The sequence below is a fragment of the Macrobrachium nipponense genome, chromosome 2, assembly GCF_015104395.2.
Source record: "Macrobrachium nipponense isolate FS-2020 chromosome 2, ASM1510439v2, whole genome shotgun sequence".
Classification (NCBI taxonomy): domain Eukaryota; kingdom Metazoa; phylum Arthropoda; class Malacostraca; order Decapoda; family Palaemonidae; genus Macrobrachium; species Macrobrachium nipponense.
In genome coordinates this window covers 168,826,264-168,841,872 of record NC_087201.1, presented here as the reverse complement: position 1 = coordinate 168,841,872, position 15,609 = coordinate 168,826,264, and the positions used below count along the sequence as shown (strand labels likewise).

The 15,609-nt window shown below is 36.1% G+C and overlaps 2 protein-coding genes across 2 annotated transcripts; one reads left to right on the top strand and one right to left on the bottom strand.

Moving 5' to 3' along the window:
• Positions 1-4,292: 4,292 nt before the first annotated feature.
• Positions 4,293-6,240, top strand: LOC135221369 (uncharacterized). Its single transcript, XM_064259169.1, has 3 exons — positions 4,293-4,461; positions 5,095-5,250; positions 5,636-6,240. Exons 1-3 carry the CDS (start codon positions 4,293-4,295, stop codon positions 6,238-6,240), a joined length of 930 nt encoding a protein of 309 aa, XP_064115239.1.
• Positions 6,241-10,876: 4,636 nt separating this feature from the next.
• Positions 10,877-14,192, bottom strand: LOC135221368 (uncharacterized). Its single transcript, XM_064259168.1, has 5 exons — positions 14,169-14,192; positions 12,949-13,066; positions 12,104-12,274; positions 11,144-11,305; positions 10,877-10,956 (listed from the first exon to the last, which is right to left on the bottom strand). Exons 1-5 carry the CDS (start codon positions 14,190-14,192, stop codon positions 10,877-10,879), a joined length of 555 nt encoding a protein of 184 aa, XP_064115238.1.
• Between the last annotated feature and the right edge of the window lie 1,417 nt (positions 14,193-15,609).

The following is a 15,609-nucleotide window of genomic DNA, read 5'->3' as shown; positions in this document are numbered from 1 at the left end:
TCTACATTTAAATACAGCAAAAAGGCAATCAGAATGGGAGCACCTGTTGTCCTTTTTGTCATATTACAGTAGAAGACATATTTCATTTCCTCTTATATTGTTAGTACTTATAGAGAAGAACGCGTTAAAGCAATTGGACTTCAGCAACCTTATGAAGAGAATGAAAGTTACGTAGTTGGAAAATTTCTATTTACAAGTGATAATGAAATAAGAAAAGAAACCATATACATGATGTGGAAAAAAAAGAGAAAAAAGAATAAAAGAGCTCAACTAAAAATAACTCAAGATTAAGAGGCGCCGTTGTAAAGGCATTGCCTCGACCCATGACCATCGACCATCATTGTATATTATTTTGGTAACTTTTGTAATAAACAATGTTGATTACCCTCAGCTTATCAATGAGAACCCGTAACATGGTGTCAGGAGTGGTTCTTATCTACATATAAGCTGATTAAGGAAGAAATGAGGGTAAGTGAGTCGTTACAAGTTACGGACCAGTTTGTTGACGTACTACTATGAGATTCAGGGCCTCTGTAACACGGTTTTTTTTCGCAATAACTTTTTATCTATGCATTTCATAAATATAACGCTTATTCAGAATACAAATTATATCAACACATAAATTTTGAGTGTATTCTGCACTACGTAGGTTGAATAAATTTGGTAACTTATAATGTAAAAGTGACCTTTTTTAAGACGGGCCAACTTACTCAGAGAAAAGGTTTCGAACGCACTCGTTACGTAACTTATGACATCATTTCTTCCCTCTTTCTCGATGGATGATTGGCTATACGCAACGAAGGCTAAACCTCTGGCAACAATGACATACAAATTTAAATACAAGCAAAGCAGTACATCTTTATGAACTCTGGAACCTCCCCACTGATAATTGTCATAATGAACAAACCAACAAAATATGTTAATAAATACAAAAACACTTCGATTATTAGTCTAACTCCCAAAATAAGTGTCCAAGAAATTATTACAGTCTACTTTATAGGTCACAATCAGATTGACAAGATGTAGGGAATAGTTGGTAATTACCAAAAACATAGTAGACAAGCTTGATTTGATAACTGCTATATCCAATGTCAAGCAATTTTTATTTATTGGCTACCTACCTATTTACTGAAAAAAAATAGCCTGGTACCGTATATTGGCTTTAAACCTTCACCAATAATTATCGTCAGAATGGTGACTTCATGAGGCTCCACCCACTTTCGCCTCGTTATAATTCAGGATAACACTGAAGGCTACCATGGGCATGTTGGATTAGAAACAAAATTTAACCTTCTGGCTATAAAAACTAATTTCTCAAGTAGTTTGTAAGAAGTGCAATAAATGATCCTCAAGGATCCCAGCAGTTGGTCTAAAACGTTTAATTCATGTTTATTACTGCCTATACTGTTGCGGCAATACTGCTACAGTAGTATTACTACGCTAGCACTGATACCCCACCCACTTCTATGTATCGTTCCGCCATTCATAAAGTCTTTGAGTTTCAGAGCCGATGGCATTTCTGTCTTGTGGTGGATGGGCGGGGCAACATTTAGTCAAAAGGTGTTTTGTTTACCTTGCTTACGTAATGAATGTTTTTCAACTCTTGGCTCGTAATCATTGGCCATGGCGTCGGCTAGATCATTTTTACTCTATAAAACTTAAAACTATCGGGTTTAGGTTATTGATAATGCTGAAAAAATTTGTGTGTGGTTGTAAAATATACATATGTCAACTTTCAGCTACATCCGATGCTTTGACAAGGAGCAAAGTCCAAAAAACCGTGTTACAGAGACCCTGAATCTCATAGTAGGCTACGCCCGTTTTGCCGACGTGCAAAATTTTCTCCAGAGGGATAAGTTTTCTTCTTCTATCACAATTAAGGTAGTTTTGTACCATAAAGATGAATATACAGCTAACTCCACCGAGTCCTATGGACTTTAGTGCACGTACTAATGTAGCCCTCAAATGGAAGAAATTTAAAGAAGCTTTTATTAACTATGAAATTGCCATAGGCTTAGACAAGGAAGCTGACAGACAAAGGGTAGCCACTTCTTGTATGTTATAGGAGAATTAGGGGTTGAGAAATATAATACACTGTCTTGGGATGAAGATGGAGATAAATATAAGATAGATAAAGTTTTGAAGAAATTTGATGCAGAATGCAGTCCCAGATCAGATATAATCATGGAAAGATACAAATTTCTGAAGCGGAAACAAGAATCTAATGAAAGTTGTGACCAATTCATAACCGAGTTAAGAATTTTATGCAAAACTTGCAATTATGATAATGAAGAAGAAATGATCAGGGATGAATTCATCCTCACTTTACATGATGATAAGGCTAGGGAGAAATTACTGGATCATGTGCAGATGTACGAAACCAATGACCTTAGAAAGGCCTGTGAATTTTGTGAAAAATTATGAAATGCGAATTCAGCAAGAGCAACAAATGACTATACTCTGTTTTTTCTTCATCTGTCCATCCGCCTGTGGTGTTTTTGTATGGTAACACTGCGTCCCGGGCTTTAGATAGTTACATTCAGCTTACTTCAACGATTATAAATAATATCCTATTTCGCATATTAACGGTGTAATTCGCATACAGTAAATTATTAAACACTTTCAGTTGCAAATGTACACCCAGATATCCTTTTATTTACCTAAAAACTTACAAATAGCGTAACTATCTAAAGCCCGGGACGCAGTGTTACCTTACAAAAACACCACTGGCGGATGGACAGATGAAAAAAAACAAAAAAAAACAGAGTATAGTAGCAATACTGAAGAAGAGGAAGTTAATGTCGAGTGGAAGTAGAAAAATAAGTACACAAATCCTCTAATTAAGCCAAAGTCCAATCGTGCCAAGGAAGTAAAAGATTGCAGGTATTGTGGCAGGACTCATAAAATTAGGATGTGTCCAGCATATGGTCAAGTGTGTGCCAAATGTAAGAAAAAGAATCATTATGCTAAACAGTGTAATACTCATTGGAACTCTGAAAAAAGTGAAAACTTGTGAAGAGGAAATGAAGATAGTCCATAGTGGACCTTCAGCAAAATTAGCACAATAAATGAATCGATAGGAAACATTTCTATGTCTCGTGAGAGAAAGCAGTATGTAAACATGACCGTAAATCATCAAGAAATAAATTTTCAGATTGATTCCGGCGCTACATGCAATGTTTTGAGTGGTAAAGAATTGAAGCGTTTGATTGGCAGTGATAAGTTATATAGATACTGGTGATAGCATCAAACTGAAAGTGTTTAATAATAAAACAATCAAGACTATTGGAATTAAAAACTAATGTGTGAAAGGAAAGGAAAGCAGTATAACTTAATTTTTATGTAGTGAAGGAAAATGTTTCTTCTGTAATAGGTTATGAGGATGGACAGAGACTGAAATTGATAAAATTTCTTTGTGAATGATAACCCCAGTGCTTAGCAAAAAAATAAATGAGGTTTCTTCGAAATTGTTAGATAAAAACAAGATTATATCTGATTTTCCTGAGTTATTCGAAGGTTTGGGGGAATTAGGACCTCCATGTAAGATAAATATTGATCATACAGTGTCACCAGTGATCCATGCTTCAAGAAAAGTTCCTTTTGCCCTTAAGAGAAAATTGAAGCAGCAGTAAGTAGTATGGAAGGTACCATTATTGGAAAGGTCTCAGAACTACAAATTGGGTTTCTAGCATGGTTTTAGTAACAAGCCTAATTCAGATTTAAGGATTTGTTTAGATCCTACAGATTTTGAACAAAAGCTATCAGGAGACCCCATTATCCACTTCTAACAACTGAGGAAATTTTAACCGAAATTGGGCAAAGCTAAAATATTTTCAGTACTTGATGCAAAGAATGGATTTTGGCAAGTGCAACTTGACAAAGAGTCAAGTTATTTGACTACATTTAATACGCCTTTTGGTAGGTATAGATGGAAGAGAATGCCGTTTTGTATATCATCGGCACCAGAGGAGTACCAGAGACGAATGCATGATGCCTTACATAATTTAGATGGCATAGAAGTAATAGCAGGCGATATCCTAGTTTATGGCAAAGGAGATACTAATCAGGAAGCTTTGGAAAATCATGATAAGAACCTATTAGCTGTACTGCAAAGATGCCGACAAGAAAACATCAAGTTAAATCAAGAGAAGATGAAATTACATGTGACTGAAGTTAAGTACATTGGACATTTGCTAACAAAGGATGGTGTTCGTCCAGATCCAAAGAAAATTGAAGCTATTAATTGACTAAAAGTGCCAAGTGATGTTAAATCACTGAAAAGATTTCTAGGGATGGTTAATTATCTTTCAAAGTTTTTACCAAGGTTGTCAGAAGTAACTCAGCCATTAAGAAATCTGGAAAAGAAAAATGTTGAATGGCAGTGGAACTCTTCTCATGATGAAGCATTCTCCAAGATTAAGAAACTAATTGTTGAAGCTCCTTGCTTGAAATATTTTCACAGTAATTGTAATGTGTCTTTACGGTGTGATGCTTCAATGTCAGGATTAAGGTGCATTCACACGGTCGAACAATGCCCGACGGACAAACATTGTTGCCATATCAAAGGCGAAGCAGGATGACGTCAAAAGCGTTGAAACGAGGGAAGTAGATCTGGCAAACTGTGGTACCAGTTGAAGTTGTATATCACTGTTCTTACTCTGCTCACAAGGCAAACTCTGGTAAGCAATTGTTATTTGGTAACAATGTTTGTCCGTCGGACGTTGTTCGACCGTGTGAACGCACCCTTAGGTGCTGTCCTAATGCAAAACGGTCACCCAGTGGCCTATGCTTCTAAATCGGTAACTGAAACAGAACAGCGATATGCTCAAATAGAAAAAAGAGATGTTAGCCATTGTTTTTGCAGCGTTGCATTTTGATCAATATCTTTATGGCAAAGATGTTATTGTAGAAACTGATCACAAACCTTTGGAAAGTATCTTTAAGAAACCATTATTGAAATGTCCTAAGAGGTTACAAAGCATGTTATTGCAATTGAATTGCAGAAGTTGAATTTGAGTGTTAAGTATAAACCAGGTAGTAAAATGTATATAGCAGATACATTGAGTAGAGATTTCTTGTCGAATACATTTTCAGGTGCTGATAAATCTGATGTAATTGCATTATTTGAAGAGGTTAGTAAAGTAAATATGACAGAACATGTTGCTGTGACACATGAAAGACTTGAGGATATTAGACAAAAGACCATAAGTGATGTTGCATTGCAAACATTAAAAGAAACAATTCTAAAAGGTTGGCCCACTCATTGTAAAGAGGTTCCTGAAATCATAAGATCTTTTTTTTAAATTTAGGGATGAACTCACTGTTGATAATGATATAATTTTTAGAGGTAATTGCATTGTTGTCCCATCATGTTTAAGGTCTTACATGCTGAAACAAATTCAATATGCTCACAATGGGATTGAAGCTACTGTTAGATATGGTAGAGATATATTGTTCTGGCCTGGCATTGGTGCAGATATAAAGAATTATGTTTCTTCTTGTGTGGTGTGTAATAAGTATGGTAGTAAACAAACCAAGGAATCCTTAAATTCACATAATTTTCCTTCTAGGCCTTGGTCTAAAATTAGAATGGATATTTTTAGTGTTGGTAATTGTAACTATTTGATTTTGGTAGATTATTATTCATCATATTTTGAGATAAATTCATTGGAAAATATGTTAGCGTCAAATGTTGTAAGCAAGGTAAGGAGTCATTTTTCACGCTATGGTATACCAGACATTGACTGTGGCTCACAATTTACATCAAGTAAATTTCAAACTTTTGTAAAGAAATGGTCATTTAAACATGTAAAATCATCCCCTTACCAGTTCACAAAATCAAAGGAGGTTGGCCATGATCCTTTATTAGCACTTCTTGAATGGGGAAATACTCCAACTGAGGGATTTAACTCTTCACCTGCTCAAAGATTTTTTGGTAGAGGAACTAAAAGTCAATTGCCTACAACAGAAAATTTACTTAAACCCAAGATTGTTGATGGGGTACCAGAAGTTCAAACTAAGAAATTGATTAGGCAAGCTAAATATTATAACAGATCATGTAAGAATTTAGTCTTATTAAAACCAGGTGATGTCATCCGTGTACAACCAGTTCCAGGAAAAAGGGAATGGAAGAAAGGTAAGGTAATAAAAGAGGTTTCAAACAGGATATACAGAATAGAAGTAGAAGGCAAAGTATATTTAGAAATAGCAAATTTCTTAGAAAGACATCAGAGACAGTAACTGATAATTATATTGATTCCGATATGGAAATTGAAACTGATGTCAATACAAATGATGTTGCAAATAAATCTTTTACACTTCCTCAGGCTGATAACTTAGAATCACAAAGAACCAGAAGTGGTCGTGTTGTAAGAAAACCTCAATATCTTCAGGAATATTTGTGATAAATTTAGAGAGCCAATTAGGTATGTAGGATTAGATGTATGTTGCAGGGACCATTTATGTAGAAGAAAAGTTCTTCCAAATTTTGTTGAGAAAATGTAAAAGAAGGGAGATGTAACAATATGTGAATGTTGTGATCTAGATTTTGTATGTAATCAGTATACGAATATTGTTTGTTACGCTGTCTAAGTTTGTGAGTGATATCTTGTCTATGTTTGGGTGAGTCACGTGACCATGTCACGGAAGGATTTTCCCCCACCATGACATAAAGATACGCGAAAAAGATACTAGTATTAAGTATACATATACACTGTTGTCAGTCTTCTTGCCTGGAGACAGGGGTCGGAGAATGATACTGTGTCCTAGTTGACACGGTGGGTATGAAGATTGACCTTTACGCTGCCTGGGGATTAGGGTAGGCCTGTCCTACCTGCTATTACATGATATTCCTTGTGTGTATGGGTCTTATTACTGATGAGGCCAGGCGATGTCTTCCCACTGGGAGGCAATTGAAGTGCTGATTTCCATTTTAGGGGTATTGAAGAAAATTCTTGGTACCCAGCTTGTTTCTTTATCACTCATTACTCATGCCAATTCCTCCCAGGCCTAGTCTCCTGGACTTGGTTAATTTACCTAGTCTTCAGAACTCCTGTACTAGATCCCTGGACTAGATTCCTTGATTCGATCCCTTATAAGAGATAGATAATCATTTGTATTAATAATTTGGTAAACTAGCCAAATTGAAGGATGGACCGGTTGACGTCCTCCTCACATGAAAGCATTCGTGATCCTATGGTCTTTTAGTGTTACCAAATTGCAGACGAAAGATTCAGGGTAGCGTTCCCATACTCAGAGTGAGAGAAAAACAAAACAAGGGACTGGCTACACTGCCACGCACTCGTCGTTCACAACAAAAATTAAAACATTTCACAGTTCCAATCACTCTTAAAATAGTAGTGTAAAGATATTAGAGGAGGATGATGAATCAATTCCTAAATAAATCACTAATAATTAAAGGAATATTTTTCCCATTACAACCAGAGGGACTCCCGAATTCTCCCCCGAACTCCACATGTTGGCTCTTCAATGCTGTATATTATTTTGGTAACTTGTTTAATAAACTGATGCTAATTACCCTCAGCTTATCAATGAGAACCCGTAACAGTTGTAAATTTATGTTGCTATTAAAAAGAAGAAGAACGGTTGGCAATTTGGGCGTGGTACTTGGGTGTGGTACGTGGGAAGGAACAGCTGTTGAGACAGCAAAAAGACCCTGTAGTGAATAGGTGTGCGTGTGACACGGGCAGCCATTACGGAAATGAATCATCTTGTTCAGACTGACTCTATCATGGGTTTTGGTGTATAGAGATTAAATGACTAGCTGGGTATGGATAAAAGTATATACACATGAAGATTTCTCTGTTCTCTACATTCTTCTTTACTGCCTCCGTTAGGGCTATATTCAAGTTCTCTCCCCCCGAGCTATCAGTCCATTCTCTTTTCCCAGTCCTACTTTTTTTGCTTTCATCTGTTATCCAGTCTTTATCCATATATTTTCTCCTCATCTTCTCCACCTCCTCCTCTTCCTCCTCACCAAGAACATAAAAAAATCATATATCCTTTCGAATAAACCAGAGTAGTAAGTTTCTTTAAAAGTTTTCCCAATATTAACGTTAATATTTCATCCTCACGCGATAAATATATACAATTAAATACCGTTATTTATTGATTATTAGTTCATCTTTCACGTCATCATTAAATAACTGAGCTGAATGTTGTTTACGATTACGAAAATATTAATTTGTTGAAAGCGATTAAATCGTGGGCAGTGAAGACGAGAATGTGAGATGAATGTTAGAGTTTACCATCTGGGTCAAATATAGAAAACGGTGGGATTAGAGAAAATGGCTCTCTCTCTCTCTCTCTCTCTCTCTCTCTCTCTCTCTCTCTCTCTCTCTCTCTCTACACAAAGGTTTGCTGATTTTTATTAAAAAAAACATTTGGGGTTTGGCGATTTTATTATTTATTATACAATTTATTCTGTAACACAAAATTAATTAATTGTTTATACTAAAACAAATGTTTTAAGTTTGATTGTTTATGTACGTAATATATTATATATATATATACATATTATATATTATATCTATATATACATATATTATATATATATATATATATATATTATATAAAATGTAACTTAGGATTGAAGAAAATAATGTATATATTAATTTTATTTTTATGTTTCAGACAATACAAGTTACATGATGAGATCTATGATTGTATTATGGTTTCTGCCGACTGTTCGAGAGGTAATGAAATAGTTCTTAGTAGCCATTAATATTCATGTTGTTTTTACAAACTATTGGTGGTGGTAATCACTCTCATTACAGAAAAACATCCCCTGGTCCACAACAGGCTTCAAAGTTCCCTTAAACGTCTTACCAGTTACATGACGCCTTTGGCAAAGGTCCGTGATGACATAAGGCCAGTCTGAACTAAACACAAAGTCAAACCTTGATTTAGGTGACCAGAATTCCAAGCCAACAGTCTACATCATTATCCTAACTCTTAGGCCTATATGCCAGTATGAACGCAGGTTCATATGTAGAACATCAACCAGAAACCATAAAATGTCTTCATACCAACCAAAGATTATGTCAGGTCCTTCATATTGACCAGATAGCTTGAAAAACTAAGCAACTGAGAAATTAGCTCAAAGCTTATACAACCTGAATGAAGTCAACACACAAACATATGCCTAGGAAAACTATACTATACAAAAACTTTAGCTCTGTGATTTGTTATATAAGCCTTTGTGGAGCTGGACATTTGAAATTCCAAAATAATCATTTTCACAAAGGAAACATTGAAGTTTCCTCAGTGAAAACCAGTCATGAGTTTCAAATAGGGGTCGAAACAGCAGTGCAGTTGTTGGAAATATTAGAATTCAACCTGTGCCTGTGGAAATGTATCATTATATTTGATTTTGAATTAAAACACTGCAATTTATTTTATGTGGCAAATCTCTGTGGAAATATGGTACACCTGATTCTAGGCGAGTTGTTTAGGAAAGCAAAAAGGTAACAAGCTTCTTAGTAATGATGCACATGAGAGCTATGACTGTGAAAACTTGAAATCACAGTAACTTGGTATCAGAGATTATATACATTTTTTCTTGGGATGAAGCTACCCTGGTATTACCAGCAGGTAAAACACACACACACACACACACGCACGCTTTTGAAGCAGTGATTACTACATTGAAAACACACCTGACCCAAGATAAAATCACACAGTAGTGTATTCACTGTGAAAGTGTAGCAGTGTATTCAGTTTTGAATTAAAAAAACAACAGGTTATTTAACACACACAAAATGCAGTTACTTCAAAGAAAGTATTATTGATCTTTGAGCACCACAGATTACTACTTAATGATATATACAGCATTACAGCTGTTTTTGATAAAAGAGCATCACAGATGGTCCCTGGATGATATTCAGCATCACAGCTGGTTCTTGAGAAACCAGTATCTCAGACAACCCTCGATGGAAAACAGTGCCACAGTTGGCTCTCGGTAAAAAGGTTCTAGGTAAAAGCAGCATCACAGATGGTTCCTAATGGAAACAGCTCCACCACAGTTATTTCTGAAAAAAGAAGAAGGGTAGAATAAGTGGCCCTTTGGGAAAAATAACAATGAATAAATATCCTATAATATACACGCATTCGTAGATCTAGCGGCGAGATGCTCTCAGCACAAATGTGACATATCAAGAGGCTCAACGAATAATGGCATTGCGGATACCTGGCTTAAGACAGGCCATGCTATTAACTGGGATGATTCCTCGGTCATCTGCAGGGTCAAAATAGATCACCACAAAAGGACTCTGCTGGAATCCGTTTTTATTGAAGCCACATCAACAAGGAATTTGAATCACCATCCTGGATTGTCCATTGATCCTCTTTCCTTGTCTCTGTTGCTGTATAAAGATAGAGAGAGAGGTGGGAGACTTACCCTTGTGGTAATTAGAAGTTTCTCTCACACACAGCGTAATATAAGTTGGTACAGATTTGATTCATGAAAAACCAGGTGGCTCCCTTATACAACGAGTAGCAATTTGAGATTCCTTGCACGTAGTCTATCTGAATTGACGTATTTCCTGAATGAGAAAATCAAACAAGAAATAGTTAGAAGTTTGATTCGTGGCATTTGTCCATCAGTGTTTTTATGTTTTGATGTTTGTATCTTTCTAGTTTTGCTGAGATACGTTACAGAAAACCATAGCTACAGGTTTCCTACATATTATGTACCATATGAGTAAGTCTTACAAGTTTTCTATGTATACAATACGAGTGTAAAGACAATGCAAATTTCCTATGTACTGTATGACAAAACCATATGGGTTCCCCACGTAACGTACAAGTACACATAGTGAATTACTGTTCTGATATTGTGCCATGTCTTAAATTGTTTTTACCTACCACTGGGGCTGAGCCACATTGCCGGTGTTGCAAATCCCTCCTGATAAAGCCCAATCCAATATTGTGCTCCACCTGTTGGAGAGAAGTAATTTTAGTGTCATTCTAATCTTGGCAAATGCATGACCGTAACTCAAAAGACAAATTTTCACAAGTTTGCAATAGCGTCTTGTTTTTGACTGCATGACACGTTCTTTTGCTTAGAGTAAATAGAGAAAGAGGTGGCCTGGCGGGTGCAACAGAACCTACTTGAGTGACTTACCTCCCTGGTAGAGGCGGACTGTCATGTCCGCCTTCTTCAGGTCGTTGACGGAAGTAGCCAGCTGTGCTCCTTCAGATCTGCAGGCATTCTGGGACTGATAGAAGTTGTAGAGTACTTCATGAACCTTGTAGTATTGGTACTGCCCCTTTTTGTAATCAGATTCTGAAAGTGAATGTAGGTAGTAGTTCACGTTTAACTGGGCATTGCAGTGTTCCCCCGTTATTCACGGGGGTTAGGTACCAGATCCCCCCCCCCCCTCCCAATTAGCTAGAACCCTGCTATTTTTTTAGGTAAAATTCAAGAAAAACCCACTAAAAATGTTTCTACCCAGTTTTTGTTAATAGTTTTATCACAAAAAGTGGATTTGATGATGAAATTGATAAAAAAAATCCCCAGGAATTTGTGCATATTTTTCATGGAAAAATACTGCGAATAGCCTAATATTACGCGAGTAATGGGAGTATATGTTCCAGAGAGAAATCCGCGAATATGTGAGTCTGTGTATCTGGAGTCCGCAAAAACGGGGGTTGAGGTACACTGTATATATATATATATATATATATATATATATATATATATATATATATATATATATATATATATATATATATATATATATATATATATTTATATATATACCTGTCATAATTGCAGACTATATATATATATATATATATATATATATATATATATATTATATATATATACCCGTCATAATTGCAGACCTGTTACATATATAATATATATATATATAGAATATATATATATATATATATATATATATATATATATATATATATAACAGGTCTGCAATTATGACGGGTACACTATATATATATATATATATATATATATATATATATATATATATATATATATATATATATATATATATATGTCACACGTCGTAAAAACTGGTTGAATTCAGAAGTCCAGTATTGACAGTTTTCCTCGACTTACTGAACCAGTGGAAGGTCAAGGCAGAAAAGACGCCAGGGTCTACTTCTATCAGTTCCAGATGGCTAAAGTAGGTTTCAGAAATGAGACAACTCGAGGTCATGCCACTGGCCATTCTAATCCATGAGGCGGCTAAGCACTGAACCATTGCCAGGCAGAGGTTGCGACACTGACCTGAAAAATGTAGGCAGAGGTTTGGACACAGACTGAATAGGGAGGGACAGGATAAAAAATCTGTGGATTCACACACTAGAAACAAATTCTGTGTGATATAAGTCAGATAAGAAACACAGGTCATTGTAAGTCAACATTTTTCAAAGCATAAGCTGAGATTGAAAGAAAAAGAAGCTGAAAATGTTTAAAATGAAAACTTAGTAAGTCTAGAATACTTAGTTTAGGATAACAAGGAAATCACTGTGACATTAAATTTAAGAAAGTCCAAGTTTAAAGTGTATCATAAAGTTTTACAGACTGTACAGTCAAAAACTCATTAAGCGCGGAGAATGGTTCATAATTTTAATTAAATTCTAAGTGCATCCTGTAGCCCATATACTATAATTTCGTCAGATAAGTACTATGGTCAATGTTCTCCATACTTGCAACAAAGAAATAGACCACATTGCACCAATGAAACTAGAAATTTCTCACTAGCTCAGCACAAAAGCTGGTGGTAGACTGAAAAAGGCCACAAATGCAGGCATGCAGCAGGCTGAAACCAAAAAAAATTGTTAAAACTCACAAACATAATCCACCGTTTTGTTATGCTTGATGTATTGTGAGGGCATCATCTTCCTGTCGAATATGTTGTTTCTCTCCTGGTAGTAGATGCTTCTGAGATCTTGATTTACCCCTTTGTAATACAGTCCATTTGACATTAGAATCGTCAACATTGCCAGCAGGGCCAACAGCATCGTCGGTGCTCCCCTCATCTCGCTTGTTGGAGTTTTTGGGACCTGCTTCTTGAGACTAAGGTTGGAAAGCATGAGATACTAAAGGTCATAGGTGATATAACAGCAGTGTAGGAACAGGATGTCCCACAAAACAAGAGAGAAACCTATGTGGTTTAAGGGTCCATTGCACTCCTTTGGTGCAAGGTAGGTGAATTTAATGGCACTGGGTTAGTTGGAGCTTGATATATGATGGAATATAAACACATGAGTATATGTGGTTGATGTTTGCTGAGTGGGACAGTGAAGAGATATGGCAGAAACCAGCAATAGTCTGCAAGTGTTTGCAGTTGTAGAAAATTGTGATGAAATGTGAGGCAAGCATTAATTGGGGCCCAGGGAAATGGAGCAGTGAATGTTGATAGTGATTAGACGAACGGGACTGCTTCAAAACGAACAGGTATTTTGGAGCAAATGTAGTGTATGATGGTATGACGAGAGAGGAAGAGAGAAGGGGGCATCACAGAATAGGTAAAGCGAGCAAGAAAGGCAGCAGGGGTTGTGTTGAAGATATGTCCTAGTTATGCGTTGAGATGGGCTGTTTGCTTTGTATATGCAGTAGTAGAGTGGCTGAGTGGGTGACGAATGTCCATCACGTCTTTTTTGTGGTTTGTCGTCTCCAGATCTCCACTCGTCTCTGGCCTCCATTGGTACCTTTTGTGTATGTGTGTGTGTGTGCAGCTGTACCACAGGGCTATAATAATTGAGAAGTCGGTTCATTCCAATAACACTTTTAGTAAGAAACATAACTGGGTCCAGTTTAATAATAAAAAAAAAAGTTTTTTGCAAGAATATAAATATTGGCTTGCGAAGCGAATATATGACCTTTATCCGTTTTAAGGAAGCTACCAGCTGACCCACATAGGTCATGAAAGAAGTTGGAACCTGAGTATTTATGTGCCTGGGTCTTTATCTGGACAGGCGAAGCACTTTGCATGCCAGCAATTTTCACCCAGCTTCCCAACCCACTAGGTACCTGGGTGGGTCAGTTGGTGTTGGCGTTAAATTTAATTCAAGAGCCCCAGAATATATTTTTTGCCATTGCTCAGGTGATTGTGGTACATTGCATTTATATATATGTATGAATATGTATATATACACACGAACGCATGCACACACACCTCAGTCGCACTTATAGGGTGCATGTGACTACGAGCACTTCGCTAAGTTTATATTTTATTCAACACTGATAATGGTTCATCTCCATTTACATACATTCAAGCAAAGGTATCTTAATTCTGACCCACAAACAAAAAAGATGAAAGGGCAGGAGCGTATGTGTGTGTGTGTGTGAGCTAGCTGTCAGGAATAAGTCATGAAATTGGGGAGGTGTAATTGCTCTGTCCACAAAAAGAAGAAGAGGCGACTTTCAGCGTATTACCATTAGTTAGTTGCCTTAGCAACTTTATACACAATGGATACAAAATATTTTCGCTTGCTCGGGGAGTGGCAAGCTATACTTTGTTGTTGCTGTTGTTGTTGGTGATGGGTAGGAATGGAAGAGCCTATGGAAAAGGTCTGAAAAAGGTGTTTTGCGTTGAGTTAGAAGATATGGGAATTTTAGAATAGGATATTTGTGATTTATTTATGGGAATGGAAGTGGGAGTAGCAAGCGACTTCTTTGTTGTTGGTGGTGGTGGTGGTAACGGTGGGTAGGAATGGAAGAGCCTATAAAAAAAAGGTCTGAAAAAGATGTTTCACGTCGAGTTAAAAGATACAGGAATTTTAGGGTAAGATATTTATGATTGATTTATGGGAATCGAAATGTAAAAAGATAAATGATGTGCATTTTAAACAATACAGAACAATGAATTCTAATAAAATATGGCGTAATTATATTAATCTTTGTCTGTGAAACAAGGAGGTATTAGAAGGTAGATTTTTAAAAGTAAGGAATGTAATGTTTTCGACTTATGCGCAGGGGTTGTAAAATCTTGCATACGTCCCGAGTACGCTGGAGGTCGGTTCAAGCTTTGCCCTTTTATATATGTAAGACTTAAGGAGTAACTATTGGTCCCATAAAAACTTTCAGGGGGGTCGGGCCAGGTGGGGTGGCCGGCCACAGGAAAATTATATATATATATATATATATATATATATATATATATATATATATATATATATATATATATATATATATATATATATATATTTGAATTTTTCTTGATGTAACTGTCCGTAGAAATGATAGAAACAAATTTCACCTTTTCAGTCTTTCGAAAATCAACTAACATTGCCTCTTTTGTTCATTACTACTCCAATCAACATCAAAATGTATAATTCTCTGTTTTTTCTGGAATGTTCTTAAGGGCTTTACGTGTCTGTAGCCCGCAGTTTATTGACGCTGAAATTAAAACTATTTATGATATTGCATTGAAACTTAAATACCCAAGGACTTTTATAGATGTGGCATGGAAAAGAGCTAGAAAAACATTTTATTCAACTAATGACAAACTTGAATTTAGTAAGCATAACATTCTCAAATTACCCTATGATGAAAGGTGTTAAGATATTCCTAGAATTTTTAAAGCTATTTAACATAAATGTTATTTTCAGTAATAT